Source organism: Mus caroli, unplaced genomic scaffold (assembly GCF_978045245.1).
Source record: "Mus caroli unplaced genomic scaffold, Mus_caroli_1 scaffold_6, whole genome shotgun sequence".
Classification (NCBI taxonomy): domain Eukaryota; kingdom Metazoa; phylum Chordata; class Mammalia; order Rodentia; family Muridae; genus Mus; species Mus caroli.
Window position 1 is genome coordinate 23,452,045 of NW_028227261.1, and position 16,963 is coordinate 23,469,007.

The 16,963-nt window shown below is 50.4% G+C and overlaps 1 protein-coding gene across 3 annotated transcripts; it reads right to left on the reverse strand.

Annotated features, from left to right (window-relative positions):
* Nucleotides 1-1,516: 1,516 nt before the first annotated feature.
* Slc30a2 (solute carrier family 30 member 2) lies at nucleotides 1,517-13,305 on the reverse strand. Of its 3 annotated transcripts, none has more exons than XM_029476868.2 (8): nucleotides 12,926-13,012; nucleotides 12,268-12,476; nucleotides 10,322-10,468; nucleotides 8,876-9,029; nucleotides 7,715-7,883; nucleotides 6,564-6,669; nucleotides 3,899-4,033; nucleotides 1,517-3,609 (listed from the first exon to the last, which is right to left on the reverse strand). In XM_029476868.2, the coding sequence occupies exons 2-8, from the start codon at nucleotides 12,284-12,286 to the stop codon at nucleotides 3,464-3,466; spliced, it is 876 nt and encodes a 291-aa protein (XP_029332728.1). In that variant the 5' UTR covers nucleotides 12,287-12,476; nucleotides 12,926-13,012; the 3' UTR covers nucleotides 1,517-3,463. The 3 variants fall into 3 exon arrangements, with proteins under 3 accessions (XP_029332728.1, XP_029332727.1, XP_021015510.1); XM_029476867.2 differs by lacking the exon at nucleotides 12,926-13,012 and adding an exon at nucleotides 12,682-12,806; XM_021159851.3 differs by lacking the exon at nucleotides 12,926-13,012 and adding an exon at nucleotides 13,142-13,305 and having other exon boundaries at nucleotides 1,518-3,609.
* Between the last annotated feature and the right edge of the window lie 3,658 nt (nucleotides 13,306-16,963).

Sequence of the window (16,963 nt, forward strand, 5' to 3'; positions counted from 1 at the left end):
TGCAGTGGTGGCTTGGACACCCAGGACGATGGACTGCCTTGGGGTTGGTTGAGACTGTGTGGAAAGCATTGTTGGGTTTCAGGGCTCACACTGGGCTAAACATGCAGCTCAAGGCAGGTCCAACTCCTGCCGTCATCAGCCCAGGAACGAGGGGCATTTGTTTCACCAGCAGTGGGCCTCTCTGAACCTTCCTTTTTCTTGTCTATAAAAATGAAAGTAGCCGGGCGTGGTGGCGCATGCCTTTAATCCCAGCACTCGGGAGGCAGAGGCAGGCGGATTTCTGAGTTCGAGGCCAGCCTGGTCTACAAAGTGAATGCCAGGACAGCCAGGGCTACACAAAGAAACCCTGTCTCGAAAAACAAAAAAAAAAAAAAATGAAAGTAGGGCGGTGAGGGGCTAGAGAGATGGCTCAGAGGTTAAGAGCACTGACTGCTCTTGCAAAGGACCTCTTCCTGGGTTCCTCGCTCACACATTGGATGGCACACAAACACATATTAACTCCTGTTCCCAGGGATCCAACACCCGCCTTCTGGCCTCCACAGGCACCCACACATGTGGTTCACATACAGATAAGTATGTGTGTGTGCACGCACACATACACACACACACAATTTAAAAGAAAGGAAGAAGAGAGTCTGGTGTTTATAGTTCCAACACTCAGGAGGCAGGGGCAAGAGACCCTCTCAAAGTCCCAGGCAACCATCTCTTGAGAGGTTTAAGGATGTGGCACACTGTGATACCCAGTATCCAGAATCCTGGGGCTGGTGGAGGCTGAGGGGTGGGCAGGTGATGCCTTGAGACTGGAGGAGTACATCTTTCCCGTTCCAGGTCCACGCAGGTTTCACACTGACCTGACCCTAAGGAAATATGACAGTGCTGGAAGACATAGCTTTTCTTTACAGTTGGAAAGAAGTTCAAAGGTGAGGAGGCCAAGGGTGGTGCATGCTGGGATTCAGCTACTCAGGAGGCTGAAGCAGGAGGCTGGGAATTGCCGGCTAGTGTGGGATATCCAAAAAGCCAGGTGTCTGCTGTCTAATTCCAGAACTTAGGAGGCAGACACAAGAGGGCTAGTGAGTTGGCTGTGGGGAAAGGGACAGGCCTAGTGACTTGAATCCCCTCCCCAGAGCTCAGAGTGGAGAGAGAGCCTAACTCCCCGATCTTTGCCCACACACCATGGAACACACATGCCCACCCCGATGCACAGACACACGATAATGATCATTCTTTAAAAATTTTAAGAAGACCAGGAGTCTGAGGCTATCTCCAGGGCTACCTGAGCAGCCAGAGAAACAAAAAGAAAGAGAAACTGAGGGGCTGGAGAGATGGCTCAGGGGTTAGAGATGCTGCCTTCAGGTCCCAGCACCCACGTGGTGGCTCTGGGTTCAGTTCCCAGCACCCACAAGGTGGCTCACAGCCATTTTTGCGTTCTAAGGGATCTGATGCCTTCTTCCTGTATCCAATGGCACCAAGTATACACGTGGCACCACATATATATCTGCAAGGCAAAACACTCATACACATAAAACAAATACCATTTATTTTTTTTTAAATTGGGGTGGTGGTGGTGGTGGAGGCCAACCCTAGCCTTTCTCCTTACTGTGCCAGGACAGAGCCATTGCAGGAACTTTAGGAAGCCTGTCTGGCCCTTCACAAGAGCCTTTTCCAGGACACTGATCAAAGAGACTAATACACAACCACCCGGCGCTTAGCAGGCTCGGCTGTCTGCACACTCCTGTGAGGGAAGATGTCACGATGTTCCTGGTCTCTGTATGAGTCACAGGCACTGAGAAGTGACAACCTTCAGTTGGCCTGCAATGACAGATATAAACATTGGCCTAGAACTTCCTAAGAAGGGACTTCCTATGAACTCTGTAAGACTGGAGACAGCTCTCACCTCTTGCATCTGTAACCTCAAACCAGCTCAAAGGATTCTTCACACAGACTCCGGGGACACTCCTCCTGTCAGCCTCTGGACACATCCTCACCCCTAACTAGGTTATGGTCACCCTCGAAACAGCAGGATCTATTATCTCGTGAGATAGATCAAGGGAAGTGGCCTGGCCCTGAGGCTGTGAGAGCAAGATCTAACTGGAATCTGTTACTGCCACCTTGGTCAAGGCCATAGATACACTGACTTGGCTTCCTGGGCTGGGGTACCAGGAAGGAAGAAACCAGGCAGGTTTTTCCCTATAAAGAGGCCTTTTTCTCCTCCTCTTCTAGGAAGTCACATGGGGCCCACAGCCAAAGTGAGCAAGGCAGAGAGAAGCCTCGGGTGCCCCTTGGTCCCACATCTCAGAGGGAGTGTATGAATGCTGTCCCCATGGTCTTGGTAAGTCATGCTATATAGCAGAGGCAAGGGCTCTGCTCCCAACTGTGTAAAGCAAACCAGGGAGAGACCCTTGAGACCCATCTCCCTCAGAAGCAAATTCCTCCTGGTCAAAAGGATAGGAACTAGGTTCTACCCCTGATGAAGATGTGTCCCAAAGAGTAGGACAGTACCTCCCATAGCCCCCACGCCTCCCTCAAAAGTGGCTCAGACCTGACTACCTGACATTGATCACAGACATTCACGTAAAGATGGAGAGAAAAAACTCCACCAAGTTATGGTTTGACCTCTCTGCAGTCTTTTTAGAGTTCATTCAGTTGGGCCTGTCAGTCATCCAAAGACATGCTAAGGAACAATTATCTCCTTGATTATAGCACTTAAGGCTCTCCGGGGTCCCACTTACAGATACTTGTTTATAGACCTTAACTGCTAAGTTAGCTTGTTTTCCCAAACTCTTAACTCAGAAGCCCAATTTCTCCTTCCCCCCTTTTTCTCTCGTCTTGAAATTGTGTGTGTGCATGCGTGGCTTTCTCACTGTTCCTTTAACCCTCCCTCCCCCATTATAGCCATCCAGCTATTTACAGAACTCCATTGCTGACCCTAATTCAAAAGCCCTGACTTTCTTTCTCTCTTCTCCCTCACTTTCCTTCAGTAGCTGCCGAGATTCATGGCTTGCCTGGACTGTGGGTCTTTGTTTTGTTTGTTTCCAAATTCTAATAAAACAGCCTCAGATCTTCCTCCTGAGTCCGGCTCCAGGTTCTTTTATCAATGAGACCGACCCTGCCAAGGGAACCCCCGACTACCCGGTCACATGTTACATGGATCTTGTTCAATTTTTGGTTCAGACACAGAGACCCTGGATCATACAGGACACCCCCAAATCCCTTTCTGTGCCTCAGTGTCTCTCAGCTGTGATGTTAGGAATGACATCAGTTCAGGACCCAGCCCAAACACCATCCTGGAACAGAAGTGGGGCCTCATCTGCTGTGTCCCCATCCTGTGAGCTCAGAGAGGCTAAGGAGAGTCCCACCCTGGAGTGATCCAGGCTGTGCCTTGCTGGAGTCCCGGCTGCACACTGGACGTTTCTACCCACAGATCCTGACCATGCTTCCGAGGAGACGGTGTCTGGCTGGGGAGTCATTCCGAGGGGCCCTGGCACGCCTGGCAGCTCTTCATGTCCTCAGTGTACTTCTCAATCTGGATGGTCATGGTGTGGAAATTGAACTTCCCCTGGAGGCGGTCCCTAGCCACCTTCAGCACAGCCTGGGCGTCAGCATTCTGGGCTGGGACGAGAGAAACACAGGATGCTTGGGCTCATGTCTACCCCTGGGGCACAGACTAGGGGACAAGAGACACTAGGGGGTGTCCCGCATCCAGCAAGCCTGAGAGCTGGAACCTGTCTCCCCCACCCAACAGCAAGTACAAGGAATCTGACCACCCCAAGCAGGAACTTAGTTATCTCTCCCTATAAATGCAGTGGGGAAGATCAGAGGGCATGTAGACGCTCAGCATGTGGTCAGAGCTTGGCAAACCCTCCTGGACAGCCCCTCTTCTTCCTTTACCTCTACTCACCAATGGCTATGTGGACAGACAGCACCGGCTGGGCCACTGTCAGTGCCCAGATATGCAGGCTATGCAGGGCTTCCACCCCATCCACGGACAGCAGGAGATTTTTCACAGTTGTGAAGTCCACGCCTTTGGGAGTCCCTGGGGACATCAAGCACAATGCTGAAGGTCGCTCCCCCTGCCCCCAACCCCACCCCATTCCTCCAGGGCCATCTACTCAGAAGGCCTCCTCGGCCAGCAGTTTCCATGGGGTTCCCATCCCCCACTCTGTCCTGTTACAGGGGACAGCCCCTGGAATGGTTTAACTGATCTGTGTCTAGAACGGAATCTCTTGAGAGCAGAAGGCTGTCTTGCTCACAGCGAGAAGGTCAGTGCCCAGAGCAGAACCATGTTTGCATTTTCATTTTAATCTATTTGCTGTTTAGACAGTCTTGCTATGTATCCCCAGGCTGGTCTTGGAAAGTTCCAATTCAGCTTGCTGGCTGCTGGGGTTACAGATGTGGCCCCACCAGGCGCAGCAAGGTCAGTCACATTGGATGCTTTGACTGCCTCACCTTGGAGCCCCTGCCAATCAATCCTAGGCCTGAGCCCCACTCCTCCAACTGTCCCTGATCCCGGCGATCTGAGGTGGTTTCCGGAAGACCATTTACCACTTTGCAGCTGGGGCACAAACAGGATGCAGCCCGTGAAACCCATGGGAAAGGGCTGAGCTGAGATAGATTCATCCAACAAGTACAAGGGCATATGTCTATTTCCAACACTCAGGAGGCCAAGGCAGAGAGACCTGGTCTCAAAAACAAGGGCTTAGAGAGATTGGAACCACTCGCTGCTCTTCCAGAGGATCAAGGTTCGATTCCCACCACCCTTTGATCCTAGCAGTCAGATAGCAAACGTAGGTGGATTTCTGTAAATTTGAGGCCAGTCTGGGCTACATAGTGAGTTCTGGAACAGCTAGGGGTACATATTAAGACTCTGTCTCAAATATGAAATAAAATCTTTTTAAAGAGTTGCTGGGTATGGTGGTGCATGCTTTCTGCCTGGCACTTGGGAGGCAAACTTTGAGGCCAACCTGGCATTGAGTTCCAGGCCAGCCAGGTCCTATTGCAAACTCTGCCCCCCAAACAAAACCAAAGATCCTAAAATACACCTGAATCCCGGTCTTTCTGTGGCAAAACCACCTGATGACTGTTGGGGGAGGGGTGGCTGGAACTCCAGGTGTTACCAAGGCCTCTCAGTCTTGTGACCAGCCAAGGAAGACACATTCCAAACAGCAGAGGGAGGAGGCAGCCCTGGGCCTATGGGGCTAAGGGTGGGATAAGCACTGGCTAAGACTCAGCTGGGAACTAGCTCCCCACTCCAGTGTGAGTTCTCCAAACATCCATACCATCCTTGAGGCTGATTAGACTTTGTGAGCCACAGGTTGAGGGAAAGGTCCCAAGTCAGGCTGGGGGGGGATACTTCAGCTGGTAACAATAGTGCTGGATACCTGTTAGATTCCCTCAGAACTCACACTAATCACACACACACTCACAAACACACACATTCACACACAAACAACAGTGTACATTTGTAATCCCAGACAGGCAGATTCCTTGGAACTTATTGACCAGTCAGTCAGCTTAGTCTAATTAGAGAGCCTCAGCTTTGGGGAGAAGGGTCAGTGGGTGAAATTAGGGCCTGAGTTCAGGCGCCCAGCACCAATGCAAGACAAACAAACAAACCAACAGCTCTTCAGTAACCCTAGAGCTGGGTGGGAGATGAAGGACAAGGAGCCCCAGGTGGCTTGCAGGCCAGCCCAGCATTGAGAAAGCTCTAGGTTCAGTGAAAGACCCTAACTTCTAATTTAAAAACCAAGGTGAGGTGGGTATGGTAGCAGCTTCAATCCTAGCATGGCAGAGGCAAAGGCAGATGAACGTGTACGTTCAAGGCCAGCTTGCTCTAAACAGTGAGACCCTATCTGAGATGGTTTGTTATATGCTCTGCTAGGCCCAGGGAGCAGCACTATTAGGAGGAGGTGTGGCCCTGTTAGAATAGGCATGGCCTTTAAGATCCTCATCCTAGCTGCTTGAAAGCCAGTTAAGTATTCCGCTAGCAGCCTTCAGATGAAGATGTAGAACTCTCAGCTCCTCCTGCGCCATGCCTGCCTGGATGCTGCCATGTTCCCACCTTGATGATAATGGACTGAACCTCTGAACCTCTAAGCCAGCCCCAATTAAATGTTATCCTTATAAGAGTTGCCTTGGTCATTGTGTCTGTTCTCAGCAGTGAAACCCTAACTAAGACACAATCTTAAAAATCTGGGAGGGAAAAAAAAAATCTGGGAGGGAGCTGAGCATACTGACACAGAGCTTTAATGCCAGCACTTGGGAGGCAGAGGCAGACGGATGGATGTCTGTGAATTTGAGGTCAGCCTGGTCTACAAAGTGAGTTCCAGGACAACAACCAGAGCTACACAGTGGGACCCTGGCTCAGAAACAAACAAACAAACAAACAAACAAACAAACAAACACCAACAATAAACCAGTAACAACAAAATTAGGCAGAGGAAGACACCCCGGTGGCAAACTCTGGTTTCCACACACAACCTAACGGACGCACACAGTCTGCGTCCGTGTATGCCACTCACCCCCCCAGACTCCCAAAGCCCTAACATCCCCCACTTCCAAGTCACCTTCCATCAGGACCAAGATCACGTCTCTTAGGATGGTCAACGTTGTCCCCAAGACCAGGATGGAGAAGAGGAAGGTGCAGATGGGATCCACGTATTTGTACTCAGGCTGCAGGAGGAGACAAACCCGGGCCTCGTCAGCATCAGCCTGGGTCCTCCCTACTTCCCTCCCAGCAACACCGTATCAGGGAGGTCTCTCATCTGGGTAAGAACAGGCCTCGCTCTGGCCCGTGTCTTTCCATTTTCTTTTTTTTTTTTTATTTCAAAACATTGTGTATTTTATTTTATTTTATTTTTAATTTTTAATATTTTTTATTACATATTTTCCTCAATTACATTTCCAATGCTATCCCAAAAGTCCCCCATAGCGCCCCCCACTTCCCTACCCACCCATTCCCATTCTTTTGGCCCTGGCATTCCCCTATATTGGGGCATATAAAGTTTGTAAGTCCAATGGGCCTCTCTTTCCAGTGATGGCCGACTAGGCCATCTTTCAATACATATGCAGCTAGAGACAAGAGCTCCGGGGTACTGGTTAGTTCATCATGTTGTTCCAACTATAGGGTTGCAGATCCCTTTAGCTCCTTGGGTACTTTCTCTAGCTTTTCCATTGGGAGCCCTGTGATACATCCAATAGCTGACTGTGAGCATCCACTCCTGTGTTTGCTAGGCCCTGGCTCTTTCCATTTTCTACTCTTCTCTCCACCAAGAAGAGCTCAGGTCTCACCTTCCTAAAGAGCCGAGACATAGGCGGAGCTAGAAAAGAAATCTCAGCATTTGGTTCACCATTCCCATTTTACAGGTGGGAAAACTGAGGTTCAATGAGACCCAAGCACATCACTCATCACACAGCTTCGGCCACGCACCTGGCTCATTCTACATCCCACTGCCTGTGTGATGGGCAAGGCCCTGCTTTAGCATCACAGTCCTGAGCTTAGATCCAGCTTCACACCACATAGATGACAACGGCCTACCTTAAAGGCTTGTTGTCGTCATAAGAGGTGCCAAGACCTGCCAAGTATTAAATAAACATTCCTTCCCTTTCCCCACCCTCTCATTCCCAACTAGAGGGAGCCCAACATAGAAAAAGTCCTGTGCAGCGAGAGGAGCCCCAGGTACTAGCCCGTCCCTCTCCTTCCGAGCCCAGTTCTAACCTTGAAGTATATGATATAGGCTGCTACCAGTACCCCCACACTCTGCAGAAGGTCCCCAATCACATGAATGAAGGCAGCTCGGACGCTGGGGTTCTGCTGCTGGCTGCTGTTGTCGCGGCTGTTCCCATGGCTGTGCCCGTGTCCAGACTGATGGAGGGCCAACCCCATTCTGTGGAGGCAGACAAAGCCCAGGGAAGGTTTCAAGTCAGCCAGGCTCAGTCTACCCATTAGGGCTGGCCTCCCCGACGATGACGACGGTGACATCCTGAAGCCTCGGCACTCAGTGACCCTCTCAGGCTTAGCAATCTAGCCCTACAGCCTTGGCTCAGTGCCACAGGGCAAAGAGCTCTGCCTAGGCTCTGAGCCCAATCTCCAGAGCTGAATCTCAGGGTACGCGGGCAATGAAGTCAGCAGGTACACGCCATCAGGAGACAGAAGAACCCCAAACCCATGCTCTGCCTACCCGATCCTTTCTACCGAGACCTGTTTTAGCCACATCAGCCTGACTTAGCCTCTGTTCTAGCATGGACCAGATGCACCCGTTTGCTGTGATGGCCTTCAGTGTTATTCTTGGACACAAAATGTGGGGTGCATGTCTGTAACCTCCATTGTTAGCCTACAGGTGGTTCCATTAGGATCCTCCCCAGGGACCTTCTGTCATCCTCTGCCAGGTGTGTCAGGCGTGGGCCACATATAAAAGGACTGCCGGCCATACCAGCACTTGAGCTCCTCCCCCCTCCTCTGCACCCCTCCCCTCTTCCCTTTCCCAGGTCCTCACTCCTCTCCCTGCCCCCATAACCAGCTTTATACCAGATCTGTCCTATGGTGTAATTACTCAGGGGCTCACCTTGGCATGGGGCTGCCAGGTACACACTTGCTGCGTTATATTCCATTAACACCCATGTCCTGAGCCTAAGGTCTAAATGATGATGATGATGTGAGGCAGGTACCAGAACTCAAAACCTTGGGGGAAATTCTGTCCTAAGGGAATGCCTTAAACTCTAAACCTGTCATTCACATCTCCTGGAAGGAGAGCACAGACTCCTTCCCTTGGGAGCTGATGGAGGAGGCCTGCAGTGGTGGCCGGGGGGTGGTATAGTGTGTGTGTGTGTGTGTGTGTGTGTGTGTGTGTGTGTTACAGGGAACTGGGGCCACACTCACATGAGGTTCACAGCCACAGCGCAGCCCGAAGTGATCAACATGGTGTCCCCTTTGATCTCATAATCTCCAGAAATCAACCGCTGCACAGCCAGGTACACGAGCACACCAGTCACCACCCAGATGGAGAGCACGGACAACAAGGCTCCAAGGATCTCTGGAAGAGAGCCCAGCCACAACAGCAACCTGAGCCCGGGGCGCTGAGGGTGGGAGGGCCTACCCACTCCACGATGGGCTCTCCCACTGTAAAGTCAGGGCCTGAGTCTCTCTGTCAGCTCCTTAAGACCCGTCTCATCCCACCAACGATGTCTGGGTACATCGGAGCTAGAGGGAGCTACCTAGGCCCACCCTGTTTGCTCTACATGGGAAGAAATGGACACTGATATATATCATAGCTACCATGCTGGTGACTATCTCTAATTCTAGAACATGGGCGTGAGGCAGGGGCCTGCCTGGCTTTGATAGCCTCCCTTTCATGTTTCTTTGCGGCCACATTATGTAAACCAGGCTAGCTTTGAACTTAAGAGTCACCTGCTTCTGCCTCCCTTGTGCTAGGATTAAAGGTGTATGCCTAGTTTCCCCTCCCCCCCCCCACTCTCAAATAGAGATAGGGTCACTACCTACTTTAATTAAGGTAGCAGGCCAGAAGAGGACTCAGATGGAGCCGCCTCTCCCAGCCCCCATCCCCCTCCCCAGGCTGGAGTTACAGCTGTGAGCCAAGAGGAGCAGGTGCTAACTGCTGGGCCATCCCAAGTTCCTTGTTTTGTTCAATTGACAATTGAAGGCTGAGGACACCAGGCCATCTCTCCCTAGAGGGAAATACCTTCGCCAACCCAGAAGTGAACCATCAGCTAAGGCAGTGTGTTTACCGACTCTTCCTTCTCCCAGAGCTGAGCCCTGGTGACAGGCAATGCTACTGTCATTATTCTGAGCCACTACTTTCTAAGCAAAGTGAACTTTGCTTCGCCATTAACCCCTAGCTCCCAGATGACAGACAGGGAGTTCACAGGGGACAGAAGCCAAGGCTGACACTCTCTTGTTCCATAGGAGCAAGAACTCCACTCTTAGCCTTACTCAGGGATCCCCCTAAGAGACCTTGTTCTAGCTTGGCATCCCTGGGATGGTGCAAGCCTAACTCCAGTTCTTGGGAGCCTCTGACATCGAGTTACTATGAGTTTACAGTCAGCCTGGGCTACCTAGCAAGATTCTGTAAAGAGAACTCTAAGACTAGCTGGGTAGGGTACAAGCCTGGAATTTTAGGACTCAGGAGGTGGAGACATAAGGAACAGGAATGAATGGGTAGGTAGCCTTGGCTACTTACAAGCTCAAGGCCAGCCTGGACTACTAGAGACACTGTCTCAAAACATGTAAAATTCCAAACAAAATCGTATCATGACCCGTATATTTTCTCTTAATCAGCCCTCATCTCCGGTCCACTGAGATCCCTACCGGCTCGATGCCAGCCAAAGTTCATGGTCTTGGTGGCTGGTCGGGAAGACACCCAGAGGGCGAAGAGGCTAATAAGCATGCTGGCAAAATCCGTGAGCAGGTGCGCAGCGTCGGTCATGATGGCCAGGCTCTGTGCCAGGTACCCACCTGCAACATCGAGAGCCAGGACCGTGAGGTTCCCCCAAAGAGTCAGCTCCCCCAGCTGTGTACAGCGAAGAGCCCACACGCCCTAGAAGATGAGCCAAATTGGGTTCAAGGTCTCTGAGTCTCTCAGTTGTACAACATGGGCACCTGACCTCCACTCTTGCGCCTGTGGATGGAGTTCACCCAAGTCTCACAGGCTCAGGCTGTAGTGGAACACACCTTGCATCTCAGCAGAGACAGGGAAGGCACTGAGCAAGCATGGGCTACTGAGCAAGTTCCAAGCCAGCCCCGGGGCTACACAGAGGAACCCTGTCTGTGTCTATCTGTGTGTGAGTAATGCTGGTGGTGGGGAAACCATTAAACCCAGCACTCAGGAAGCAGAGGTAGGTGGATCTCTAGGAGTTTAAGGCCAGCCTGGTCTAAAAGAGTGTGAATTCCAGGACAGCCAGGGCTACAGAGAAATCCTATCTAATTAAAAAAAAAAAGTTCAAAGAAAATAAAAGGGAAGAAAGAAAAGAAAGAAAGAAAGGAAGGAAGGAAGGAAGGAAGGAAGGAAGAAAGAAAGAAAGAAAGAAAGAAAGAAAGAAAGAAAGAAAGAAAGAAAGATCATTTCTCCATGGGAAAATGAGCTAATTCAAGCAGATTAAAGTATATATAAAGGCAGGTTTATTGGGAAACCTCTTTTGTGGCTCTCCGGTGAGTTCATTGGTCCCAAGAAAGAGGCCAGGGAAGTCTTCATGGAGAGGGAGATAGAGGGGAGGGGGAAGAAAAAGGAAGTGTGTGGCAGAGAGAGAGAGAGAGAGAGAGAGAGAGAGAGAAAGAGTTCAAAGCAGGGGGCCAAAATGTCTGGATGATTTAGGAAACAGTCCCTCTTGGGGGAGAAATTGTTCAGCCCCCTGGGCTGAAAAGTTCAGGGTGGAGGGCAGATTTTACCAGGCAGAGACTGAAGGAGGCTGGGAGAACCTGGAGGCCTGGTTCACTTTGTTATGTTAAATATGCACCTCAGCTGTTTATCTCAGATCTTATTCACAGAAAATCAAGTTCACCTAGGGACAGGAAAGCAAAATAAGACCTCAGTAGGGGCTCTTCTTATCTCTTTTACTATTAACCCAAGTGCAAGTGTTTTGCTTACTTGTATGTATGTATGTATGTATGTATGTATACCATATGCCAGGTGCCCACAGAAGCCACAAGAGGGCATCCGACTCCCTGGAGCTAGATAGAGTAACAGATGACAGAGCCCTCACATAGGTGCTGGGAAGCAGGGCCAAGTACCCTGGAAGAGCAGCCAGTGCTCTTAACTACAGAGCCATGCCAAGTGATTGCCTTTAAAAAAAAAAAAAAATTAGTTCGGTGGTAGCCGCACATGAAAGGCAGAGACAGGCAGGTCTCTGAGTTCGAAGCCAGTCTGGTCTAAGGGAGTTATAACAGCCAGGGCTACACAGAGAAACCCTGTCTCGAGAAATAATAAACAAACGAACAAACAAATAAATAATGGTGGTTGTGGTGTCACATATTGTTAATCCCAACACTCTAGAAGCAGAAACAGACATATATGAGTTCTAGGCAAGCAAAGGCTACTTAGTGAAGCCTCAAAAAAAGAAAAACAAAAGAAAAAAAAAAGAAAGGAAGGAAGAAAGAAAGAAAAAAGAAGAAAAAGTAACCAATAAAACGGGTAGCTATTACTGCCATTAGCATTAATGTAAACATTCCGCCTATGTGCACAGCAACTTTCACTTAATTCACACACACACACACACACACACACACACACACACACACACACACACACACGGCCTTACCAATGATTTCGCCAATCATGAACACCAGGCAGATGGCAGAGGCCACATAGAGTTTACGTCGGGCCCTCTGCTTCTCGGGGTCAGGGTGACTTCCAGAATCCTTCTGGGCATGGCAATAATGGTTGCTCTGGACAGCCAGCTCAACCGCGGGCAGGTCCACAGGAGGGATCCGGCTAGCTTCACTCTTCCACAGAGATCCTAAGAAGGACCTGGAGGCAAGAGGAAGGACAGGAGACCGCTCAGCCGGAGACAGGGGAGGGGGCACTGGGCCAGTCTCTGGGAGTTATTGCTGGTCTGCTGTTTCCAGAACAAGAAAGAACACTCCGAACCCCGCGGTGGCTGGCGGGTAAGCAGAGGTATGCAGCCAATGTTACAGGGGGGTGGGGGTGGTATTGGGGAGGTGAGTCTTGGGACCTTGTTCTATGACGGTCCCCTGCTCCTCCACCCATTCCCAGGCTGAGAGACTTTGCGAACTAGCCAAAGGGCAGTCGGTCCGGTCGAGCTCAGAGAAAGAGCCGAGTTCTGGCTCAAACAGCAGCTAAAGACCATAGCTCCGCGCACCCGAGGCCACGGGGCCTCCCCACCTCAGGGCTGCCCGGGATCAAAGTGCTGGAGTGAAGGCGGGGTTCCAGGCACCCTACGTCCCACTCGGGCGCACCGGCAGGCAGCGTTCAGGAACTGTGTGCTTGGCCAGGTGAGACAGGTGATCCCTGAGGCTACGAGGCCGCCGCCAATTTCCTTTCTCTTGCCTCACCCCATCCCTCGGATCGGGTCCCAGTTCAAGCCCCCGCTCGGACCAACCACAGCCGAGATGGTCAAAGAGGAGGTACGTGTGATGCTGCCCAGCTTCCCGCCCCTTGGGGCTTGAACTTACCGGGCTCCGCGCGTGCTCTCCAGCAGGTTCTGCTTGTCCATAGTCTGCATGCCGCCTCTCCCGGTGCGCCCTCGAAGTTGCGCGCAGGACGATGGCAGCTCGCAGTCACCTTCCACCTTCCTCTCCGGCCCTGCCGCTGCGCCCCGCGCCCGCCCGCTTTATCCCCGGCCCTCCTCGCCACCTGGTGTGAAGCCGCCCGCCGCGCGTCGTGTGCAAAAGCCCGCGGGGAGGGGGGAGGGTGGCCGGCTGCAAAGGGAATCGCGGCTCTGCCCCCAGGACCTGACCCCTGCATCCCTGGAGCCCGAAGGAGCTGAGCGGACTGCGACCTAAAGCTTTTGCCTGGAGCAAAGAGAAAAGCACTTGCTAAGAGTTGTCTAGAGTTGCTAAGTTAGGACTGGATGACCACAACACCCACTCTTCCCGGAATCCTGTAGAAAAAAAAAAGCCTTGGAATCTGAGTTTCTAGAAAATGGGCCTGGCGTGGTGGCATACACATTTAAGGGCAGCAATGGGGAAGCTGAGTCAGGCAGATCTCTAGGTTCGAGGCCAGCCTGGTCTACAGAGTGAGATTCACAGCTACACAGAGTGTCTCAAAAAAAAAAAAAAACAAAACCAACCAACAATAAACCCTCAGAAAAAGAAAAGAAAGAAAATCCTTCGATTGCCCTTAGGGTAGGGATGTGACTAGCAGCTTTGATGGGGGCTGGTGAGGGGAAGAGAGACTTCCTGGAGTTGGATTCTTGGTGCAAGGGAGTGACAGAGGGCTGGTGCTCTTGCCCATAGCTGCAGCCAGCGAGAGGATCTGCCTCCCCCTTGCTGGGGCGGTGCCCCACCATAGGGCTGTTGGAGTTACAGACCCATTTTGAAAGTTCCTCCTGCCTTGCACTCTCTGATTGCGATCTGGAGTGGCCAGATCAGCCGCTTTATCTCCGCCTCTACAAAGAACAGTGTCCTGTCTTTTTAACCGATGCTATCTGGGGAGAACAGACACACTACAGGAGACTGTGTACCCCAGAAGCCCAGCAAATTCCTAAGAGATGATGTGGGACCTTCAACGGAGAAGACCACACCCCACACTTTTCTCTTCTTTTCTTCTTTTCCTTTCCTTTCCTTTCTTTTTCTTTTTCTTTTTCTTTCTTTTCTTTTCTTTTCTTTTCTTTTCTTTTCTTTTCTTTTCTTTTCTTTTCTTTTCTTTTCTTTTCTTTCTTTTCCTTCCCTGAGACAAGGTTCTCTGTGTCGCCCTGACTCAACATGCTCTGTAGATCAGGCTAGCCTCGAACTTAGAGTAGAGATCTACCTGTTTCTGCCTGTCCAGTGTTGGGATTAAAGGCATGTGCCACTATACCACTATACCCAGCTTGCCCTATGTATTCTAAACAGTCTATTTTTGGGGGGATTGGGCTCTGTGATTCACTCTCCCCCCACAGCTCAGTGCTGACTGCTGATAGATATCTCCTTCCGGTTGATGATCTCCGTACTCAGTCACTCCATCTCCTAGATTCTTCATGACCTCAGCTTGGAAAGTATAACGGGGGGGGGGGGGGGGGTAGTTTGTGGATTGAGCAGTCATGCACAAAGCCTTGGAGCCTATCCAGTGCCCAGTGCAGGAGAAGGAAGTGTGAGACCCCGACTTAAAGCGTTTCTCCCTGAACGGTAAAGCCCCTAAACGTTCCCCCAAGCTTGTTTTCCCTGATCTCGAAAAATACAGCCAGAAAGAAGCTCTTTGTTCTCTATAGCCAGCAAAAAGCCTTTTTGTTTCTAAACCTTACAACCAGAGATGTGATCATTGTAAAAAGATCTAACCAGGCCCTTGCCTGGCTCCCTGTGCCAAGGACACGGAGATAAACTCCACAAAGAAGAGCTACAACTCACTCCCCACTCCTCATGCCTTGTAATTTTACCAAGGACACCCGCCAGAGAAGAGCTGTAGCCAAACTCCTCCCAACTCCTCCCAACTCTCCTCCCAACTCCTCACTTTTTCCTTTAAAAGCCCCCTACTGTTACTGCTTGGGGTCAAACTCCCCTGCCCTGTGCAGCGAAAGGAGTTCGTCCTCAGCTAGCTGACAATAAAGCCTCTTGCTGTTTTGCATCAGGTGTGGTTTTCTCTAGAGTTATTGGGGTGCCAGCTCATCCTGGGACTTGAGCAGAGGTCTCCCCAGTTTTGGGGGTCTTACAGAAGGAAAGGCCATGTGTATCACTACGGCCATGGTTAGCCCAGGCTAGAAATGACCATGTGTATGTAGCCCAGGCTAGAAATGAGACTGTAAACCTCGGAGGAAAGACTGGTCTGGACAGGACAGGACTGCGGTAGCATGCAGACTCGAGTTCCAGCCTCAGCACCATATTAACCAGTGGAATGATATATGCTTGTAGTCCCACCTCTGCAGAGATAGAGGGGAAAAGGGATCAGAAGTTCAAGGTCCCCTTTGGCTTTATGGCTACTTTGAGGCCAGCCTGGGGTACTTACGACTTGCAGGCCCTGTCTCAAAAAGACAAACAATAATGAAAAGAAACCCATACCAAATCCTCTCAGTTAGAGAAGTGGGAAACAGAAGAAACAAGTATTTCCGGGTGCATAAGCCTGGAATTCAGCTGATGGGGGAGCAGAGACAGGAACTCTCCTCCCCTGGTGTGATGGTTTGTACTAAAACCCTAAGGAAGACACCTGGTCGGCCTGGTTCAGGGCTGAGTACTAGGTGGGCACTTAACACCTGTGAAGTTCAATTGGAACACATAGGAGACCCTGACAAGGTCACACAGGCCTGCAATCCAGCAGTTTAGGAGCCTTGGGCAAAAGGCTAGCCTGGGCAATTTACTGGGACCCTGTCCCAAAGTGAAAAAGGACTGGGGTGTGAGCTTGGTGGCACAAAGCCCTTAGTCCAGTCCCTGGCCCTGTAAACATGAATTAGGTGAGAGGCAGCAAGTGCTGTTCGAGGGAGTCTCTATAGAATAACCACAGATTGCTGTCATATCTTACTTAAGGGAGAAAGATTGTGACAGTGTGTTAGAACACCTTTATCTCCTTGGTGCAAAACATACATTCTCCAGGTTTTGGTTTTGGCTTTTTGAGATAAGAGTTTCTCTGTGTAACAGACCTGGCTGTCCTGGAATTTGATTTGTAAAAACCAGACTGGCCTTGAACTCACAGAGATCTGCCTGCTTCTGCCTTCTAAGCACTGAAATCAAAGATGTACAACACCATGCCGGCTCAGCAGATCAGCAGATTTGTTTTAAATTCATATTCCAACATGCATGTGATATTATATGTGTGTGTATATATATATGTACATATATATGTGTATATATATATATATATATATATATATATATATATATATATATATATATATGAAATCTAGTTTGGCTTGGCTTGTTTGAGCTTGAGACAGTCTCCCTATGTAATCAAGGCTGGTTTGAATTTGAGCTCCCCCTGCCCCAGTATCCTGAGTCGTGGGATTATAGGCTAATGTCAGACCACCCAACTCATTCCTTTTGGTTTTAGTTTTGGTTTCTTGAGACTGTATCAAGCCAGCCCAGACTGACCATGAATTTTCTGAGGGTGGCCTTGAGCTACTGATCCTCCTGCCTTGCTCTCCCACATGAAGCCACAGATATTCTAATCTTAGGAGCTGGGCATACAAGAATCCTCTGGCCTGAGCAACCAGAGAGGCCCTGCCCAGTATCTGGGATGAGGAAAGTGAACAGACAGACTCTGCTTGGTTTTGTCACCGGCTATTAACAGTGGGTCTCACATTTCTCGTCCAATCAAATCCCCCAGGGTTGCAATTTAATTGTGTTTACACGAGGACATCCCCAGTACAC

What these genes read in the sequence shown, in the direction of transcription:
- Slc30a2 (XM_021159851.3), bottom strand. Translation starts at nt 13,191, where the DNA reads ATGCAGACTATGGACAAGCAGAACCTGCTGGAGAGCACGCGCGGAGCC. An exon ending in CATGATTGGCGAAATCATTG is followed by an intron (nt 10,469 to 12,267) that starts GTAAGGCCGTGT and finishes TCGATGTTGCAG; the next exon opens with GTGGGTACCTGGCACAGAGC. An exon ending in CCTATATCATATACTTCAAG is followed by an intron (nt 6,670 to 7,714) that starts GTTAGAACTGGG and finishes CTCCTCCTGCAG; the next exon opens with CCTGAGTACAAATACGTGGA.